This window comes from Chiloscyllium plagiosum, unplaced genomic scaffold (genome assembly GCF_037043375.1).
Source record: "Chiloscyllium plagiosum isolate Xiang-an unplaced genomic scaffold, Cpla_swu_hap1 HiC_scaffold_5, whole genome shotgun sequence".
Lineage (NCBI taxonomy): Eukaryota > Metazoa > Chordata > Chondrichthyes > Orectolobiformes > Hemiscylliidae > Chiloscyllium > Chiloscyllium plagiosum.
The window spans coordinates 92,378,891-92,401,669 of record NW_028270143.1 but is presented as its reverse complement, the minus strand read 5'-3'; the positions used below and the strand labels follow the sequence as shown (position 1 = coordinate 92,401,669).

General features: G+C 41.5%; 1 protein-coding gene across 12 annotated transcripts in view; it reads left to right on the top strand.

The window, feature by feature from the left end:
* Window positions 1-22,779, top strand: part of mpp7a (MAGUK p55 scaffold protein 7a) — a 493,705-nt gene that overhangs the window by 107,403 nt on the left and 363,523 nt on the right. The window contains exon 1 of one of the 12 annotated variants that reach the window (XM_087987469.1): window positions 9,528-9,629. The exons of the other annotated variants lie outside the window; for them this stretch is intronic. Within the exon in view, the coding sequence (XP_087843595.1) occupies window positions 9,616-9,629 (14 nt within the window). The 5' untranslated portion in view covers window positions 9,528-9,615. Of the gene's footprint in view, window positions 1-9,527; window positions 9,630-22,779 lie in introns of those variants that run through there. 12 annotated transcript variants of the gene reach the window in all.

Sequence of the window (22,779 nt, the reverse complement as noted above, 5' to 3'; positions counted from 1 at the left end):
CTCTCAACAAAGTTAACAATGTATGCAGAAGCTTTGAGATTGTCAGTCAATGAGAGCACATTCATGTGAGAACACAGCTGACTTAGCGCAATGCTGAGAGACATTTGAGGCTGAATGAAAACAAAAGTTTGGGAAGAAGGAAAAAATACTTGCCATGAGTGAGCAGGAACCTCCAATTTAGAGGACTGTGGGCGGCACGGTGGCACTGCTGCCTCTCAGCGCCTGAGACCAGGGTTCAATTCGGTGTTTGCACGTTCTCCCTGTGTCTGTGTGGGTTTCCTCCAGGTGTTCTGGTTTCCTCCCACAGTCCAATAATTTGCAGGTTAGGTGAATTGGCCATGCTAAATTGCCCGTAGTGTTAGGTGAAGGGGTAAATGTAGGGGAATGGGTCTGGGTCGGTTGCTCTTCGAATGGTTGGTGTGGATTTGTTGGGCCAAAGGGCCTGTCTCCACACTATGTAATCTAATCTATCTCGTGTTATTAAATGTTACGGAGGATATCAATTGAAGGAAACATGAGTTAAGCAGTGGTTTAACTGCAGGAGGCTGAATTACTTTACATTGTGCTTGGCTTGAAAGAAGAAAGATATACCAACCAAAGTGGTTGCTGGACAAATGTCACCTGATGATTCTGATACATCACTGTGCATTGTACAGTAGGTTGGCAGGTCAAAAGTTGAGAAATAGTTAGAGCCTGTTAGAATAGTGACTGTAGTAGGAGACCATCAAGTGACCATGAATTGTCAGACATTGGTGCATCATGCAAGATTGAGCTATGCAAATCTGTGAAGTCACTTAATTTAAAAAAAACTATGACCTAATATTAAAGCTCTTGAAGGTAAAGTTGAGTCTGTGATTGGATCGTACTCCTGTGAAGTGGACAGATCAAGTTGAGAGCCAAATGCAATGGGAAGTATGAGGTTCTGGAGTCCAGATAGTAAACATTCAGCAAAATCCAATCCCCCTTAGCTGAAGCAAGTCTGAAACTTGGAGTAGTAACCTTGAACTTGACGGAAGAAATCTACAGCATTCTGTAGGCCACAAAACCATTGACGAACATCTGAGAAGAGTACATAGATGCCTTGGTAAATATCATCTTGAAATATATGAAAACAAGAGTTAAATTTAGCAACTGCCAAGGAGAATTCTAGCTCCCCTCAAACCCAGTCTGAAAGGCCGATGAAAATGTTGAAAAAGAATGAAGTGTCAATTCCAGCATACTGCTTCCAAAATTGCAAAGAGCAATTTTCCAACTCCATTTTGGAAACCAGTCAACCATCTTCGGGAGTAGAAGCTTGTGTGCATGATCTGGAAATCTTAAGATGTGTAGACACCATGGAAGAGGCATTCAGAGAGCATGATTGAAATCTCGTGCAATCGCTAAAGAGCGCTCATGAGATGACTGTGAAGCTGAACAAGATAATATGGATGAAAATGCCTGTAGTCAAGTACATAGATCATGTACTGACAGAAAAAGAACCCCGCATGGGAACTGTAATATACAGGAGTGATAAATTGTTGTGAAATCATTTCAATGATTTGTTAGATTAAGTTCTGAGTCTTGCGTAATTTGATATCGGAGTGTGAACATCTGTGCAAGCCCATTGTTAAGGATGTGCGTGCTATTGGTGTACAAAACAAGAAGCAGCTTGAACTAGAATCAAAGTAGTAGAATGCCAGTGCCAGTTTGGACGTATGATGATTTCAATGATAGAACCACTTCGTAGTGTGCAGCCTTATGCTCAAAGGTCATCAGTCGTACTTGCATCCAGGGCATTAATGCAAACTAACGCTATGCTCCGATTGAGCAAGCGTAACTGGGTTTTGTCTTTCGTATTTTAATTCTTGCCTGTTTGAGAGAGGCAAGGTGACAAAGAAGTCTGAACACCAGCCACTTAAAAGCATCTTGCTGAGAGTGTCTGCAAAGACTGTTACTTCATTTGCAGAGATACCTGCCAGCCATGACATAGGAGCAAATGAAATATTTGTACATTGCTGACCTTCTGTCTTTATGATGAAAGTCAAATATGCCAAGTGTGTGAAATCTTCTGGATACTGTGGAAAATAACAGCCTTGCGTGCTCTGGCAGTCATCAACCCTGTCGTGACATTGAATCTGGAAAACAGGCAGCTTGTTCAAATCAAACAAACAGCACAAAATATGCACACTCCAAGTGCTGCAGGCAGGAGTGATGAAAGATAGCTTAAGCATGTCAAGACTGCATCTGTTGATGGAAGAGGATTGGGTCTCCAGAGACTGATCAGATGTTGTAAAAGGAAATAGTGTCATTATCCCAAAGGAGGTAACACCCACACAATCATATCAGTCTAACCCGTCAAGGAACTGAGTCTGCTTTAAGCAAGTGTTTTACTGACTACAAATGGACAACATGCAATTGGCAAGTGCGGTGGTTGCAATGAATACCAACCTGAGCCACATACAATATGTGCCGTCTCAGACAGACCATGAGGCCACTTGCTGTAAAACTGTTTTAGTCTTGCAGGAAATTGTCACCTTCAGTGACTATTTTGACCACTGTGAGTTAGACCAGTTGACATTATAAGACCACAAGTGAAATAGTAAATGCCTGAAAGCTCAATTCAGTCATATGGTATTCCAGACATTTTGAGTGACACTGGTCCTTTGCTCGTGATTGAGGAATTCAGCTGTTTTACAAATGATTGCAAAAGTTAACATAATACAATTGTACACTTTCATCACGGAATGGAGTGATTGAGTTAGCAGTGAAAATTAATCAAGGCAAATCAAGAAACTGAGCAAATCCAATTCAGTTTTTAGAGCAATGTTTTGATTGGGAATCTCACCTTCTGAGGGCATGGAAAATTGTCAAGTTCAAAGACTAAGGTCGTGTCAGACCCAAGCTACTCGTCCAAGAGCAAAAACCTACTGAAGCCAGAAGTAGTAACAGTTGAGTAACAAAAACAAGGTGGAATGACAGCCAAATTTCGCTTCAATTAAAACTGCCAAGACATTGCCAATGTTGAACATTGGAGAGCCAATGCAAGTGCCATTGTTGAACATTCTCAACTACAGACAGTTTACTTAACAGTTTAAGACAGTCACTTTGTATGTGGTTAATTTGCGAGACTAGATATATTGCTGTAATAGCGTACATGTATAAAAAGACAAACTGTTCCTTCATGGCAGGCAGTTGATGAGGAGCATGTGATCTCATGACAAACCGCGTACAGAATGGCCATGAGTTCCAGAGGGTGAACAACCGCTATAGATCATAGATCATAGAACATTACAGTGCAGTACAGGCCCTTCGGCCCTCGATGTTGCAACACCCTGTCATACTAATCAGAAGCCCATCCCACCTACACTATTCCATGTACATCCATATGTTTGTCCATTATTGAGCTCATTCCTGAAGAAGGGCTCAGGCTTGAAACGTCGATTCTCCTGTTCCTTGGATGTTGCCTGACCTAGTGCGCTTTTCCAACAACACATTTTCAGCTCGAACCTTATCGAACGCCTTGCTGAAATTCACATACACCACATCAACCGGTTTACTCTCCTCTACTTGTTTGGTCACTTTGTCAAAAAAGTCAGTAAGATTCGTTCGGCATGACTTACCCTTCACAAAACCGTGCTGACTGTCCCTGATCAGATTATTCTTTTTTAGATGGTTATAAATCCTATCTCTTATAACCTTTTCCAACACTTTACCAACCACTGAAGTGAGACTCGCTGGTCTGTAATTACCAGAGTTGTCTCGACTACCCTTTTTGAACAAGGGGACCACATTTGCTATCCTCCAGTCCTTAGGCACTACTCCTGTAGACAATGATGATTTGAAGATCAATGCCAAAGGCTCGACAATCTCTTCCCTTGCTTCCCAGAGGATCTTAGGATAGATACCATCCAGCCCAGGGGACTTGTCTATTTTCTCACACTGCAGTATTTCTAATACCTCTTCCTTGTGAACCTCAATCTCTTCTAGTCTAGATGCAAGTATCTCTGCATCTTCGTCACCAACATTTTTCATTTTCTAAAGTGAACACTAGAAAAATATTTATTTAGTGCTTCTCCTATCTCCTCTGACTCCACACACAACTTCCCACTATTATCCTTGATTGGCCTCAATTTAACTCTCATTCTTTTATTCCTGACATACCTTTTTTTTTAACCTGATTCCATCCGCCAACAACTTCTCATGTCTCCTCCTGGCTCTTCGAAGCTCTCTCTTTCGGTCTTTCCTGACTTCCTTGTAACCTTCAAGCGCCCTAACTGAGTTTTCACATTTTGTCCTCACATAAGCCGCCGCCTTCTTCTTGACCAGGGATTCCACTTCCTTAGTTAACCATGGCTCACGCGTTCCATATCTTCCTCCCTGCCTGACAGGTACATACTTATCGAGGGGACACAGGAGCTTTTCCTTGAATGAGCTCCACATTTTTGATGTGCATACCCCCGCAGTTTCCTTCCCCATTCTACGCTTCCTAAATCTTTCCTAATTGCATCATAATTTCCCTTCCCCCAGCTGTAACTCTCTTGCTCGGTGGAGTACACCCCTATCCCTTTCCATCACTAAAGTAAACCTGACAGAATTGTGATCGCTGTCTCCAAAGTGCTCACCTACTTCCAAATCTCACACCGAGCCAGGCTCGTTATCCAGTACTAAATCTAAAGTGGCTTTGCCCCTTGTAGGCCTGTCTACATACTGTGTCAGGAAGCCCTCTTGCGCACACTGGACAAAAACTGACCCATTTATAGTACTCGTACTGTAGTGATCCCAGTCAATATTTGGATAGTTGACATCCCCCATGACAACTACCCTGCCTCTCTCACTCCTATCGCGAATCATCTTTGCTATCCCTTCCTGTACATCTCTGGGACTATTCGAAGGCCTATAGAAAACTCCCAGCATGGTAACTTCTCCTTTCCTGTTTCTAACCTCAGCCCATGCTACCTCAGTTAACGAGTCCCCAAACATCCTTTCTACAACTGTAATATTGTCCCTGATCGACAATGCCACACCTCTCCCTCTTTTACCATCTTCTCTTTTCTTACTGATACATCTGAATCCCGGAACCTGCAACAGCCATTCCTGTCCCTGCTCTATCCATGTCTCCGTAATGGCCACAGCATCGAAGTCCTAGGTACCAACTCTCACTGCCAGTTCACCTACTTTATTTCGGATGCTCCTTGAATTGAACTACACACACTTCAATCCAGGTTCTCGCTTGCCAGTGTCAGATACTTGATTTTGGAACTCCCTACTCTCATCCTCTTCTGTACCTGTCCTACAATTTTGGTTCCCATCCCCCCTACTGTATTAGTTTAAAACCACCTTAATAGCTTTAGCAAATTTCCCACCCAGGATATTGGTACCCCTCTGGTTTAGATGAAGACCATCCTGCTTGTAGAGGTCCCACCTACCCCAGAAAGAGTTCCAACTATCCAAAAACCCGAAACCCTCCCTCCTGCATCATCCCTGTAGCCATGTGTTCAACTCCTTTCTCTCCCTATTCCTCACCTCACTAACATGTGGCACGGGCAGCAAACCAGAGAAAACAGTCAGTAATAACCATTATCAAGGCAAGTGTAGTTTCCATGATAATGGAAAATGATAATTTCTGAGAGAAATAACACAATGGGAACACACATGCAGGCCATGTGGAGACTTACAATACTCAAAGATCATTTTTACAATGGATGGGTGGGGGTTGACAGTGGAACTGTTTAGAGGTAACACATGTTTGGTAAATGATCATTGTTTGTGTGATCATGTTTATTGGGTATCTTATGTATCTTGGTATATGTTGTAAACTTGACTTTTTTATATTTTAATATTGAGCTGCAAGTTCTTTTAATGGTCAATTATCAGCCACTTGATAATGTGAACTCACCACTGGTCTAATTATCTACTCTCACAGCAAGAAAGAGAAATGGCTGGTTTGCTGACTGGGAAACCAGGACAACCTGCCTGCTTGCTTTGGGTTATGATAACCTCCATTCCAAATCCTTTCATCCCCATTCTCTTCCTCCCTGGGTTCATATCCCACTGGGTCCCTTTACAACTAGAATCCAGAATCTACCAGTGTCTGTTTTGTCCAGGTTCTGGTGAGTGGAGACTTCAAAATCCAGATCTGCAATTTGCTGAGATGCTCAGTTAGCACCTAGGCAGAATGGAGATCAGCATGGCAACCTTTCACGTTGGTGGGAGCATGTGGTTGGTTAACTTCCACGCCCTACCCCATAACTAAGCTGAGTCAGAGATTCTGTTGTGAGAAATTTATTTATCGGTGTTGACCTTGTTCTTTTGGAACTGAAAAAGTACAGTGAAACATGGTTGTTACAAAGGAAACTAGGGAATTAGTGTAATGATAGAATAAGATTACTCTTTTTTTTCTTTCAAATGCTATTGAAGCAGCTAAACTGAAATGTTTGAATTTCACCATCCAGAGTATGATTTGTGTTGAAACTTTATTGCTGGAACAGCACAGCAGGTCAGGCAGCATCCAGGGAACAGGAGATTCGACATTTCGGGCACAGGCCCTTCCTCAGGATTTGTGTCCTTCCACCCTCCGTGTTTCTTCTGAGTAGTGTTCAGCAGCATACCTGTCCATCGAGTAGCAAGAAAAATACATGAGTTTCCTCCAATTAAATGTACTTTGTCAAACGAAGCAAAAACTTCATGACCAACAAATTCTTCGTTGCATTTGTGGATTAGTTCAAAACATAAGATTGACGTGCAAAACCGTCTGGATTCTGCTCTGTAGGTTTATGTCTTGCAACGTCCTTCATGATGACTTCAACTATCTTTCAAGATCTGAAAAGGACACTTTCACAATGTGAACTGGGATTAAGCAAGACTGTGTGACAGTCTCAAAATTATTTACAATCCACCTTTTGGTGGCTGTTCACTTCATCAAAGGCCAATTGTCCTCTTGTGTCTGAATTAAGTACCATTTAAATAGTGCTGGCAGTTTGTTGTATGGATCATGCAGAGCAAATGCTGTAAATCTTCATGCAAAAACAAGCTGAAACATCATTTCCTTCACTGGGACACAACCAGAAGACTCATTGCAGTGACTATAGTGCAGTGATGCATGTGAAGGGAGGAAAATTTGTTAACCCTTAGTCACCATTCTTCGAAAACTAAACTGAGCAGTAGTCCTGCATAACTTATAGTACATGGATGATGGCAGTGTTGTTGCCGACTTTTGTACAAAGTTTTCAGTCTAACCTTTATCTCTTCAGTTCTGCATGCAAGGAATGGAATCGAGCCTTGAATATTTCCAAAACAAAAATTGCGTATCAATCCATACTTGGTCAACCAGTCATTTTATTTCTAATGTGTTTGAAGGAGAGATTGGAAAGTGTTCAAAATATTACACTGTTTGCATTTGTGGGGCACCAACCCCACTCGAAGCTGGGAAAGACAGAGATCCAAAGTCTGATCAGCTGTGTCAGCTCAGCCTTCTACAGATTATGCCAGTGAGGTTTGTTGTCAAAACTCGACCTCCACGAATCAACAGCAATCCAAATGTGCAAAGTAGTTTTCCACATTCCACCACATCATCTCATGCAATTGCACAAAGTATAACACCTGCCTGTTTAACTCCTCTCTCTCCTTAATATCTAAGGCCCCAGACCTAGCTTCCAGGTATAGCAATAAGTTAGCTTCACTCAGTCAAGTCTATTGTATTTGCTGCTCACAGTGTGGTCTCCTTACACTGGGGAGATCAAATGCAGACAAGTTGATTGCTTTGCCGAACACCCACGTTCTGTCTGTAAAAAATGAACTCTAACTTCCATTTGCTTGCTATTTAAAGCACATGACTGTGTTCCCATGCCAGTTTTCTGTTGCAGACTTGCTGCAGTGCTCCAGTGAGCCTCCGTGCAAGCGCAGTGGACAACATCTCATTTTCTGTTTGGGTGCTCTGCAGCTGCTGGAACTCAACATTGAGTTCAATAACTTCAGAGCCTGACTCCATCATTCCATGTTTTTAACTCTGACCTCGTTTGTATAAAGTGGGTTGCTTTCGCACAATTGATCGATTTTCACCCACTCTAAGGCCTATCACATTACCTGGTTTACTTGCAGCACAAACTATCCATTCTCTGCTACCCTCAACTCTCATTATCACTTAGTATGCTTCTTCTGTCCTGACCTGCCATCCATAACTGCCTTGTTTTATTTACCCCTTTCATACTTCACTTTATCTGTGCTCTGTCTCCACCTATCCACATACCTCTTTATCTCTACCCTTGTTTGTGCCCCCAACTTCATCTTCAGCGAAAATGCCAATTTTCCCAGCTGCTATCAATGATGGCGAGACACTGAACTTGACTCTGCTTTATTCCCATGGCTGCTGCCAGATTGTATGAGTTTTGCCAACAGTTTCAGTTTTGGTTTCGGATCTCCAGCCTGTGTAGTTCTTTGTTTTGTTTGACTTTCCGGAAACCGGTTATAACTTGTATTTTGAATAATGAATTGGTGTTACAGAAATAGCATTATATTTAAAGAAATTTGTTTTTAAAGAATCGGGTACAGCTAAGAATTTAAAACGATAGAGACTTTGAAGGTAACAACAACAGGAGTAATGATTAACGATAATTGGGGTAAGATATGAACAACACAGCTGTTTATATGCCAGGGTCTGGAGGATAGCAGTTGATGAGAATAGTCAAGTCTGTATGTGACAACTGTACGGTTGTGTCAAAGAAGCAGATCGGCAGAATTGGGTAATGGGTATGGAGATGACCAGAGGTAAATATTTCATTGGATAGGACAAATGCAAGTTGTTGCTGGCTGAGGGGTTTTAGATAATTAGGGCTTGTCATCCAAAAGCTGCCAAGCTTCTAACCTGTCATTGTAGCTTCTGCAGCTTTGTGGCTTCTCCAGTTAAGCTGCTGACTGCAAGTGACTAAGAAGTTAAGTGTGAGGTGAGGATTCATAGCTGCAATGCTAATGAATGTCATCGATAGCTGATTTGACACTTCTCATGTTGGTGATGGTTATAGTTTGTGTTATGGGATGTAAGTTGCAATCTGTTGATCATTCCAAGTCTGGAGGTTGTTTAGGTTTTGATGCATGCAGACATGATCTGCCCAAGTATCGAAGGAATTTATAAGTCGAGCTGAAGTTGGCAATCATCATACAAAGTTCTACTTCTGACTTGATTGTGGGATAGGGACTCATGTAATGTGATCCAAGGTTGCTGTCCTGTGGAACCTAAGTGATGTTCTGGTGTTCAGATGATTTGCCTTCGAAACAACTATCTTTCTTTTATGCCTCCTTAATTTAGGATTGGATTAATTTTTGGAGGCATGAGCAAAAAATCATGTTTATTTGAATGCTTTTGTGCTCGCAGTTTCTTTTGTTCAAGTTTTAATTGATTCATGATAGGGAATTGCATAATGGTTCCCCACCCCAGAACTGTTTCACAATACACACAGTCGTTGCAATTTAATAAGATTTAGTTATTAGCCAACTGCAACACTGCAGATTTGTTTTCTGCTTTTGGGATCATGTGAAACCATTGGAGGTTTACATGTAGCATTTTTTCTATGATAGTAATCCAAGTTGGAGCTTTTCTTTGAGCTGTTCAGAATTTGCTATGGATTTGTCTGGTTTGCCCAAATGTTGATTCCTGTGTAAGTTAATTTATCAAAGTCATCTATTGAAATCATCTTTTTACATTGTTTGTTTTGCACAGGTTGTGTGTGTTTGTACCTGTTTCAAGTACAGTTAAATTCCATGTCTGGTATTTATGAAATTGGTCATGAAAATAAGAGGATAATAGTCATGTATTTATTTTGTCTTGTGATGAATGTTACTGTCAATCCAAAGTGCCTTTAAGATGCCATGATGTGGAGGTGCCAGTGTTGGACTGGGATGGACAAGGTCAGAAGTTAAATGACACCAGGTTCGAGTTCAACAGGTTTTTTTGAAATCACAAGCTTTCAAAGCACTGCTCCTTCAGGTGAAGTTCAAATAACCCTGATGGACGAGAACCTGGTGTTGTTTGATTTCTGACCTTGCCTTTGAAAAGTCCTGAAATACTGATGTTTTTCCGTAACCTGAGTCCCAACATGTTCCGTGGTTTTGTTTGCATATTGTTAACTATTAGCTAAAAATGAAAGCACTTTACATGTGGTGTGTAGTTACTCGTACTAAAACTTGCAAAATGTTGAGAAAAATCTTAACTGCCCAATGACAGTTAACATAATTTTGGGTAGAGTTACTTGTTCAGAGCACAAAAGGAAAGTTTTTGTGCAAGCTGGATGACCTGACATGTCATGGCATTGCGTGGTTCGTCAGATTGATATATAGTCTGTTCTACTATAATGTGGTAATTGCGTTCTCATGTGACCACATGTTGTAGAATTGCGTAATGGAAATAACTGGGCCTATGGGAAAAAGAGGATTGGGGCGAACCACCAAAAGTATCGGTAAAAGTCAAAACAAAAAAAGTAGTTAACCTAACACAAATGATAACACACTTGAAGTAAATGTTAAAATCATGTATTTTAATGCAATAATATGACAAATTTAACATTTCAGGAGTTTGCTGAAGTATGGTACTGCATCAAAACAGAGGTTGAAGGTCATAATCATCATCATTACTTTCAGATGCAGGGTTATGACAAAAGAAAATATTTAGTCCAGAAGTGGGTGGCTGTGGTTCATTGTCCTCAGACTGTTTCTGAGGGGTTGGTTTAAAAAAGACAGCAAGTCTTTGCTGCTTTGCTACCTTTCTTCTTCCATGAAGGAGCTGTTCATAACGTGCCAATTAAGACTTTATGCCGTAAGCTGCTATCCTGCTACGTTCTGGATTGTAGACGTCGTTTTGTAAGAGCTGCAACTGCTTCTCAACTTCCTTCAGGATAGAAGACAAAAGAGAAATGGAAAGTTCTCATGATAATGCAGCCTGAACTATTCCATCTTTATCTTGAGCTTCACTTTTCTCCACAGCAACAAGTCGTTGTGCATCCGTCACCACTTCTTCAAATCCAGCCTGCTTTGCAAGAATGACCATGTTTTTTTTTGATTTCTGGAAGCTGCTCTGATGGTTCAATGCCTTTAAAACCCTGAAGATTTTTGAGAAGCTTATGCCAAACAGCATGTAAGCAGTCCTTCGGGACAGCCCAGGCTTGCACAATAATGTAAATTGCATTCTTAACGGGAAAGCTCTTCCAAACTTGAACACGGTCTTCGTTAACCCCCACGCCAGTAACTGCAATTAGCTTTCTGAATGTGTCCCTTAAATAATGAGATTTAAAAGCTGCGATCAGTCCATGGGTTGAATGAGAGAGGTTGTGTTCAGAGGCAGAAATAGCACTTTGATGTTTTCAGAAAGCTCACTGATGGTGGGAGGATGGCTTGGTGCATTGTCCAGAATGAGGACAATCTTGAAATCCCAAGTTTTTCTCCTGCAATAATTTCTAACAACCTCAAACATAATAACGTCTGAAAAAAATTGCCCGGTTATCCAACCTGTCTTGTTTGATCTGAAGTCCATTGAGTGGAATTAAGGTACCTGGGGAGAGAATTGCATAATAGCCAATGGGTGTTTGCGTTTTAAAAAAATTGGTTATTTGGGGAATAATCACATTACAGCCAAATTGCGTTGGAGAACTACCTGTAATTCAATTACGTAAGTGCGAAACAACGATGGCTCAATCGGAATATCAAGGTCCAAGACATCCAACCTTCTCCCAAAAAGAATTGCATACACAAGATTGCAACAGTAGTGGAGTTGAAACCAAAGTTCCCAGAAGCTAGATTCTTCTCCAAGTTGGATGCCAAACATGACGATTGGTCTGTACATGTAGCAGGAGATATCAGAAATTTACTATCTTCAGAATACAATTTGCAAAAGTTTGCTTGCAGAGAGTACACTTTTGGTGCATCTGTACTATTATCCCTTGAAGAGAATGTGCACTGCCAATGGTATTGCTATTACGCAGTGTTGATGAACCGCGTGATTGGAAGAGGTCAATGTGAGCAGACCTTTCCACTTTCTGCTTTCCATCCTGTAGAGAGATGCAAAATTGTTTGGTGCTGTCTATTTGCAGCAATGTACTTGAGATTGGCAGCCTGTCATGTGAAGTTCTGAGCTACATGTCGCAGCAAGTATCAAATACTTAACAGATTACAAATAAAACACAAGTGCAGTAACATGATTGTCACTTGATTGCTAAAATACACCCTTCCTGTAGAGTAGAAGCATATCAAGTAAATGTATAGTTTCAAATGTAACAGTACCTGGGCTTGCAATATTAAACTGGAAGCTATATAATTCAGACCTTTTATCTCCATGTCCGAAAAACAAAGATCTTTTCAAAAGCTGACTGAAACAGATGTTGGACACACTAAGTTTGGACCCTTTAATGGGGAGAAATGTCGCTTTTAGACCCATTCGGGTCCAGCGAAGCTGGGATAATTATTTACACGTAACTGTACACCTAGCGTGATCGATAATTGTTAGCTGCAGCTGTCACAAGAGGTAATAACCATTCTGAATTATTTAACTGTTTCATTGAAGAAAGGTGACAGATTTCAAACATTGCGGGCAGAACGTTACAGATCCTGGATACTCATGCAGTTCAAAGTCTCTTTTTTATTTAGTCAAGCAATTTGCCACACGTTCTGTACTTTGCAGTTCTTCCATGTGGTATTTGAAAAATTCATTCTGTTCACAAACTTCAGGAATTGGAACTGACAGTGCGGCCTTGATTTTAACCTTATTTGCCGAGTTAGAACAAGTGTTTAAAACTCTGCAGGAATTTGGAGACAGAAAAGACTGCAGATGCTGGAAGTTGAAGTAAATCCATGTGAGGCTCGAAGAAGCGCAGCAGGTCAGGCAGCATCCGAGGAGCAGCCCTGATGAAGGGTTTCGGCCCAAAATGTTGACTTTGCTGCTGTTCGGATGCTGCCTGATTCGCTGTGTTTCTTCAGCCTCATATCTATTGACATTAAAACTCTGCAAATCTATTGACTGCCTTGTATCCCAAAACCAAAAATATCCTTTATCCAAAAATGTTGGTCCCCAGGTTTTCAGATAAAAGATACCAACCTGTACACATTATGACTTTGGTCTTTTACGGAAACGTCAAATGCTTTCCTTTGTGCTACCTTGTTTTTTTAGGGAATTTAATAACACTGATATTTATATCTATGTTTTTAGGTAACAAAAACATGGAGTGCTGAAGTAACTGAGCAAGTCTGGCAGAACCTGTGGACAAAAAAACCTTTATTTTGAGTCCAGTAACTTTTCAGTCACTTTTTATTTTTGTGTCAGACCTCCAGCATCTGCAGTAATTTACTTTTTGTTTTCAAGTACAAGGGCAACCGGCTCCCCCCAGAAGGATGAATGCACCTTCAGTGAGTTTGCCTTGGAGAAGTATTTGTTTCCTTCTCAATACTTCATCCAGGGGGACATTGACTGCCCAGCAATTCAGACTTATAAGTGGTAAATTAGTGTCGACTTGAGGCCCTCAACTTGCCATTTCCCTCTGTTTATTATTGAGATATTCACTGAAGTATAGGTTTTGACCTCCACTTTTTCCTGACATCCTCTGGTGAGCAGAACCACTACTGCCATGGCCTGTGACAGGCTGAGAAGTTTGCTGGTAAGCTGTGAACAAACTCATAGCTCCAATTCTAGTGAGCTTTGTCAGCAATGGGCATGGCAGGTTAGTCGATGACTAATACAAGGGTCCCCACACTTATTCTAGAAAAAGGAATATTGCAGCCATAGATCTGTCTTTAATCTTGATCATCTTCATTCTGAGAGGATTAGCAATAAAGCAAATCTGAAATCTCTGATTAGAACTTTTGTTTGGTGCATAGAATCCTGTATATACAACAACTTCTGAAGCAGTCTTGGGTTTCTGCAGATTGTCTGCTCTGCTCTAAATTTAAATGTTTGTATGGCTCCTGGTATGATATTTCATTTGCCGACACACTGTACAGTTTGTTTTACGAAGGACATTTGGTTTATCCCCCCGCCACAGTTGAACATGTGCCAAGAATTGTAGTTTGCTGACCATCTCTCCTCGTATTTTGGCTGAATCCGGGTTGCACTGATAACTTTAATTCTATAATTACTGATATTAAATAACTGTGCTATCTCGATGAAAGATCCGGACCTGAAACGTCGACTTTCCTGCTCCTCTGATGTTGCATGACCTGGTGAGCTTTTTCCAGCTCCACATTTTATCACCTCTGACATTCCAGCATCTGCAGTACTCTTGATGTCCAAATATTAAATAACTACCATGTCTTCAAATCCAAACAATCCATATTCAAAATATTGATTTGTGTTCTCTTGCACATTTTCCGGCTTTATTTTTGTAGTTATTTTTGATTAATGTGCATTATTTCATTTTGCTCTGCCCTGACAGAAAGCAGGTCATTAAATCTTTTCTCTTCATTGTGGAATTGGGTAACCAGTTAACTATCATAAATAGTTATTGATGGCATATTGCCATCTTCCATTGCTTTTGACATTGATGTTAATCTGTCTAATTTTTTGCTTCATTAGAAATTGCAGAGGCTCTAATTTCTTTCATACTCATGCATGATATTTTCCTCATGAGTTTTGTTAGGATTGTGTACTTGGCCAAAAGTATAATTATAATGTTCACAAAGCCTTTATGTGGTGCTTATACTGTGCTTCAGACCATAGTTAACTAATCAGTACTGGGTCACAATTATACACATTTGTAGTCATCCTCCGAAAACCTTGAACAACTTAGTGTAAATGTACCTTTTTCAGTTAGTTGCTTCTTTGTTCATGATGTATGCTTTGCGTCAGGGCTCCAAAGTGGTGATCATGTGCAGATTCCGCTGTTTAACATCCTTCTATAATCCTGGATGTAGCTTCAGCAGGGGCAGCTTATTTTTCAGTACTCCTGGTGCTGCGCTTGGCAGGCTCTTCAATACTCTCCATTTGGACCAGAATTGATTCCCTGATAATGATACAGTGAAAGATGTGCCAGGTCTCTAGTTGACATTGTGGAATTGTGCAGCTGCTGAGGGCTCTCAACACCTCATGGATGCCCAGTTTTTCCATGTGTCTTTATGACATAATGGAAAAGTACAGTATTACTTTGCAAATGTATACTGACTGCACTCATCTCCTTCAGTGTTGCTTACCTTATTGTTTGCTGACTTTAGTACTGGATGAGCAGAAATTTCCACCTGTTGAATATTAGGAAGGCTGAAGCTGTTTTTGATCAGCACTCCCAATTGGGTTCTGTAACTATTCCATCCCTTTCCTTAATGGCAGTTTGAGACTAAATCAGTTTGTTTGCAATCATGGAGTTATACTTGGTCTTAAAATGAGCATCTGACTGTATGGTAACATTATCAGTATGACTGTCTGTCTGTTTCCAGTTATGATTCAGTGCCTAACCTTGTCCTGTTTCAGCTCATCAACAGTAATCCTTTTTCAAATTATCTCTAAGCTTTAGTCCAATGTGATCCTTCAATTTATTCTTGTTTAAAGTGGACATCCAACAAAACTCGCTGCCTATGTCTTAACTCACAGTGAATCTGTACCTCTGAGAGTCAGGGTTTTACAGCACGGAAACAGACCCTTCGGTCCAACTCATTCATGCGGACCAGATATCCTAAATTAATCGAGCCCCATTTGCCAGCATTCGGCCCATATCCTTCTAAACCTTTCCAATTCATGTACCCACCCAGTTGCCTTTTAAAGGCTGGAATTGTATCATCCACCATCACTTCCTCTGTCACCTCATTACATACATGCACCACCCTCTACTTGGAAAAGTTACCCCTCAGGTCCTTTTTAAATCTTTCCCCTCTAACCTTAAGCCTATGCTCTATAGTTTTGGACTGCCCCACCCTGGGGGAAAAAGACCTTGTCTATTTACCCTATCCATGCCCCTCATGATTTCATAAACCCTTATAAGGTCACCCCTCAGCCTCTACTCAAAGGAAAATAGCGCCAGCCTATTCAACATCACCCTGTAGCTCAAACCCTCCATTCTGGCAACTTCCTTGTAATTATTTTCTGCTCCCTTTCTCTTGCAGGGAGACCAGAATTGAATGGAATATTCCAAAAGTAGCCGAACCAACATCCTGTCCAGCTGCAACATGATATCCTATCCCCTCACTTTACTGGCTGAACTGCTTTGCCTCTGATTTGAGCAACAGTTGAATTTGAGAATTGTTCTCTCTCTTGTGGAGTGTTGCACCTTCCCACCACTCCTTCTGTCTCTGTAATTCCTGTAGGGCTACAACCCTCCAAGATAATTTTGCTTTCTCATTCTGACCTGTTCAGCAATCCTGACGTGAACAGTGTCGGCATTGATGTCCCTGCCTTTAATTGCTTTGGCCTTAAGCTTGAGATTGCCTTCTGTATAGCTGTCCAGTTCTTGACGTTAGTTTCCTCTTTTAAGATGTCTTCTAAAAGCTATCACATTCTAAGGATACAGAATAGACCATTGCCCTTTGTGGTTCAGAAGAATGTGAGGTGACATTAGTCTATCTAACTTGTCTCTTGAGCCTTTGGCTGACAAATCCAAAGCTCAGGGGTCTTTGTATGAGGCGAAGAAGTTAGCCACTGAGGTCTGATGAAAAGCCTGCCTTCTTAAAGTGACACCTGAGGTACAAGTACTTGGTACAATTCTTGGATACAGCAGAGGAATAAAAGTAGTTGCATTACTTCAAGATTTGAAGAATAAGTTAAAGATAGGACGACATGGAAGGGTTGATATTGAGGAAGGTAGGAAATTTCAAATAGACATTACAGTGGAGTGGCTGAGCACAGGGCCTCTGCACATGGTCTGACCGTTTGCGCGAGACCCCAGTCCTGTCTCTGCTCCAAGGCCGAGACCGCTCCATAACCAGCACTCAGCTGCTTCAAGATAAGTAATTGGGCTGCTTTCCATGTGTCAGTCTCTGCTTGGGATTTGCTGCCTGTGTGATTTTGTGGTGTTGCTTCCCCACGTACTGTTTTGGGGCTTGAAGCCTGCTCACTGGTCTGGGCACTTGCTGCCAGAGCTTGCTGTTGTGCCAGTCTTTGCCTCTGGTGCTGAGGAGATAAAAGGAAAAAGAAAGAAAAGAACAGCCAGAGCAGAGCATCCTAATCTGCTGCCATCTTGGATCAAACTTTCAGTCATGCAAGCCTCTGTTGCTCATACTTGTAGTTACATCAAGAACTTGTTCATTCATCATTTTGTTGCTCACTGATCTCTATTAGCTCCATTTTGAATAAAGTCTCAACATTTAAGTTCTCTTCCTTCACGACAAATCCCTTCATGGTCGAAATGGTGATGTCATAACACTACTAAACCACAATCCTAGTAGAGTGTTCTGGATCATGAGTTTGCATCAGTGCAGATGGGGAAATTTGAATTTCATTTTTTAAAAAAAAGCTGAAAAATGATCATTCAACCATTTTTAATTATTTTGAAAAGCCATTTGCTTCATTAATGTTGTTTTGGGAAGGAAATTTGCCATCCTTCCCTCGTCTGACTCACTTATGACTCTTGTGTTTGAGACTTAACTGTACTCTGCCTAATGTGCTAGCAACGCCACCATCACATGAATGGATAAAAGTAAAATATGATTTCTCTTTGCACAATCCTCTGAGCTGTTTGTGTTTCTCCAGTTCTGGATCCTTGAACAACTCAGCGCTTTAATGACAAACAAAAGCAGAAATTGCTGGAAAAGTTTAGCAGATCTGGCAGCACCTGTGGAGACTAAGTAGAGGTAATGTTTTGGGTCCGCTAATCTTTCCTCAGAATCAAATGGGACCAGAAATGTTAACTCTGATATTGCTTTATCTCTACAGATGCTGCCAGACCTGTTAAGCTTTTCCAGTAATTTCTGTATTTGGTTCAGAATTCACACCGTCTGCCGTTACTTCAGTTTTCACAGCTTTAATGTCCCATCATGGGTGGATCTGCCTTCAACAATAGAAGTTTAGGAACTCCTTGAATTCTAAACTTTGGCAATGAGTCTAGTGCGGAAAAATGGGACGATTGGAGTTATTAGTATATTTTTTGGTGGTCCAGACTTGATGAGTTTGAAGGGCTTCTGTTCTGTATGATTGTATGAACTCTGAAGTGAATGTTTCATTGCTATCTGTTAATAAATTAAATGGAGCAGTGGGCTTGGACTTTCTGATCATGAAGCATAGTTGAACGTTGATTCAATTTGTTTTAGCACCTGTTTTTCTGAGCTTTAGATCCACACTTTGCTATACGTTTGCCACCTCATGAATCAGTTTAAGAGTGCTAATAATGTATAGAATAGCTTTAAGGGTGTTGCAGACAGCTGTTTCTTGTCTTAAAACTGTTGCAAGCATTCCCTGAAAACCAATCAGTCTTTTCTACAATAGTCCTTCAGTTATGTGTAGCCTAGGGTTCGGGGTAATCCAAGATGGATGATCGGAAAAAGTTGTGGCTGTAAGAGCTGCTCCTTTTTTGTTTTTGAGGTATTTTCGGTGTTGTGGTTTTGTTCGTCGAGCTGGGAATTTGTGTTGCAGACGTTTCATCCCCTGTCTAGGTGACATCCTCAGTGCTTGGGAGCCTCCTGTGAAGCGCTTCTGTAATCTTTCCTCCGGCATTTATAGTGATTTGTATCTGCTGCTTCCAGTTGTCAGTTCCAGCTGTCCGCTGCAGTGGTCGGTATATTGGGTCCAGGTCGATGTGCTTATTGATTGAATCTGTGGATGAGTGCCATGCCTCTAGGAATTCCCTGGCTGTTCTGTGTTTGGTTTGTCCTATACTAGTAGTCTTGTCCCAGTCAAATTCATGTTGCGTGGGTATCCGTTTTTGTCGAATACATTCCTGTGAGTGTGGCATTGATGATCCGGTGTGTGTTCTCAGAACAAAGGATCCGATACCCAGCATTAAGGACAGAAGGGTGACTTAGGGAGAGAATAGGGTCCCTCAAAGAGAGAAATTTTGCTTTTAGTTAAGCAAAAGAAGGAGCATATGTCAGGCACAGACAGGAGAGATCAAGTGAATCCTTAGAGCATAAAGGCAGTAGGAGTATACTTAAGAGCGAAATCAGGAGGGCAAAAAGGGACATGAGATAGCTTTGGCAAATAGAATTAAGGAGAATCCAAAGATATTTTATAAATACATTAAGGACAGAAGGGTGACTTAGGGAGAGAATAGGGTCCCTCAAAGATAAGCAGGGCAGCCGATGTATGGAGCCTCAGGAGATGGAGGAGATATTAAATGAGTTTTTGCATCAGTGTTTATTGTGCAGAAGGACATAGAAGATATATAATGTGGGGATATAGTTGGTGACATTTTGAAAAATGTCCATATTACAGACGAGTTGCTGGATGTCTTGAAACGCATAAAAATGAATAAATTCCCAGGACTTGACCAGACATACCCTAGAACACTGAGTAGCTTGACAAGTGATTGCTGGGTCGCTTGCTGAGATATTTCTATCATCGATAGTTGCAGGTGAGGTGCCGGAAGACCGGAGGTTGGCAAATATGCCACTGTTTAAGAAAGGTGGTAAGGAAAAGTTAGACAAGTCAAGACCAGTGAGCCTGACCTTGATGGTTGGCAGAGGGAATTCTGAGGGTCAGGATTGACCTGTATTTGGAAAGGTAGGGATTGTCAACATAGCTTTGTATGTGGGAAGTCATGTCTCACGAATTTGAGTTTTTTCAACGAAGCAACAAAGAGGATTGATGAGGGCAGAGTGGTCGACATGATCTATACGGACTTCAGTCAGGCATTCAACATTGTTACTCATGGGAGACTGGTTAACAAGGTTGGATCTCGTGGAATAAGGGAGAACTAGTTATTTGGATACAGAACTGGCTTTAAGGGAGAAGACAGGGTGGTGGTGGAGGGTTGCTTTTCACACTGGAGGCCTGTGACCAATGGAGTGCCACAAGGATTAGTGCTGGGTCCACTGCTTTTCGTCATTTATAGGAATGATTTGGATGTGAGCACAAGAGGTACAGTTAGTAAGTTTGCAGATGACACCAAAATTAGAGGTGTAGTGGACAGCCAAGAATGTTACTTCAGACTATAACAGCATCTTGATCAGATGGGCCAATGGGCTGAGAAGTGGCAGATGGAGTTTAACTTAGATAAATGTAAGGTGCTGTATTTTTGGAAAGCAAATCTTAGCAGGACTTATACTCTCAATGGTAAGGTCTAAGGGAGTGTTGCTGAATAAAGAGACGTTGGAGTGCAGGTTTATAGCTCCTTGAAAGTGGAGTCACAGGTAGATAGGATAGTGAAGAAGGCATTTTGTATGCTTTCCTTTATTGGAGTTGGGAGGTCATGTCGCGGCATTGGTTTGACCACTTTTGGAATATTGCATGTAATTCTGGTCTCCTTCCTATCGGAAAGATGATGTGAAACTTGAAAGGGTTCAGTAATGATTTATAAGGATGTTGCTGGAGTTGGAGGATTTGAGCTGTAGGGAGAGGTTGAATAGGCTTTTTTCCCTGGAGCATCAGAGGCTGAGGGGTGACCTAAAATCGGTTTATAAAATCATGAGGGGCATGGATAAGATAAATAGACAAGTCTTTTCCCTGGGATGGAGGAGTCCAGAAGGTGAGAGGGGAAAGATATAAAAGGGACCTAAAGGGGCAACATTTTCATGCAGAGGGTGGTGTGTGTCTGGAATGAGCTGCCAGAGGAAGTGGTGGAGGCTGGTACAATTACAGTATTTAAACAGCATCTGGATGGGTATATGAAAAGGAAGGGTTTAGTGGGATATGGACCAAATGCTGGCAAATGGGACGGGATAAGGTTAGGATATCTGGTTGGCATGAACGAGTTGGACCAAAGAGTCCTTTTCTGTGCTGTACATCTCTATGACCCTGACTATGTTTATTCTCCTAAACTGGCTACTTGAATATATTTTGCAAGTTTTATGCACAACAATCCAAAGATCAAGAATGACTGGGTCTTGCTATGATGCTGTGTCAACAGGACATCCTCTCTCTTCTTAATGGCCCGAGATTTATCAATGAGTATTTTTAATTGCGTAATTATGAATAAACTTTAGTCAACTATGAAATATGAGTTGGCTGACTAGTCCGACACTTATTCTTGTTGTATGGGACCCTTAAGGTCCACTCAGCTCCTAATCTCCATTGTAATCTCGGTTTAAAGATTGACAGGAGAGTGAAATTCCCAAGGTGACACGAGAGTGACTGTCTTTGACATAAAGCTGAAAATTTCACCAAGTATGGGAGTATCAAGGAGCCCTGGCAAAACTCAAGTCAGTGGGAACCTAGCAAAAAGAACTCTCTGGTGGGAGTTATACCAGACACACAAGAAGATGGTTGTGATTGTTGGAGGTTGACCATCTCTACAGGAGTTCCTCAAAGTAGTGTATTAGATCCAACAATCTTCAGCTTCATCCAAGATCTTCCTTCTGTCGTAGGGTCAGAAGTCGGGATGTTCACTCGTGATAGTATTAAGGTCAGCATCATTTGTGACTCCTCAGATATTGCTATCCAATTGCTAGTTATGGACAATATCCAGGTTTGGGATGAAAAATAGCTTTAATATTTACACCTCAAATTCCAGGCAATGATCATATTCAGTGAGAGCAAATCTGACAATTGTCCATGACAAAAACAAGAAGGCTGATTAGTACCTGAATGGCTGGCTGTAAACTGGTGGAGAAATTGAGGAGTGCAAATACTGGATTGGTCAGAGTCGAGAGTGGGGTGCTGGGAAAGCACAACAGGTCAGGCAGTATTTGAGAAGCAGGAGAATCCACGTTGTGGGCAAGAAGTCCTGATGAAGGGCTATTGCCTACAATGTCTATTCTCCTGCTCCATGGATGCTGCCTGACCTGCTGTGCTTTTCCAGTGCCCCACTCTTGACTCTGTAAATTGGAAGGGGGGAGTGTGCAGCGGGACCTGTATGTCCTTGTGCACCAGTCGTCGAAGGTAAGCACACAGGTGGTAAAGAAGGCAAATGGTATGTTGGCCTTCATTGCAAGAGGTTTAGAGTAGAGGAGCAAGGATGGGTTGTTGCTGTTATACAGGGCCGTGGTGAGGCCGCACCTGGAATATTGTGTGCAGCTCTGGTGTCCTTCCTGAGGAAGGATGCTCTCACTCTCAAGGGAGTGCAGCAAAGGTTTACCAGGCTGATTTGCGGGGATGGCAGGACTGGTGTCCGAGCAGAAATTGACTAGCTTAGGATTGTTTTTACTGGAGCTCAAATCAATGAGGGGGGGGGAATCTCAGATTTATGAAGTTCTAACAGGACGAGACTGGGAACATCCTCCCTGCATCTGCCCTATGTTGGGTGCATTCAGAACCAGAGGTCATAGTCTGAGGATTCAGGGTATGGAGATGAGGAGACATTTCTTCACCTGAAGAGTGGTGAGCCTGTGGAATTTATTACTACAGGAAGTAGTTGATGCCAAGACACTGAATGGCCTCCTCCTATCTTTTATGTTTGTGTCCTTTAATATGATATGGTATTACCATCGTTGTATCCCCACTATCAACATCCTGGGCATTAGCACTGACCATAAAGTGAAGTGAACTGACTGTATACAGGCTGTTCTCCTACAACACTAGTTGCGTTCCTGCGTGATGCCATGTCACAGAAGATCGTGCAATAGAAATAATGGGGCTTCTGGGAAAAACAGGGTTAGGGCAAACCACCAAAAATACCAGTAAAATTTGAATCAAAAATAATCATTAGCCTGACATAAATGATAGCACATTCTAAGTAAGTTTTGACCTGTTGTAATAGACCTGTTGTATGGTACTGTATAGTGCAATTTATCAGAATCTTCAATTGATTACCCCCC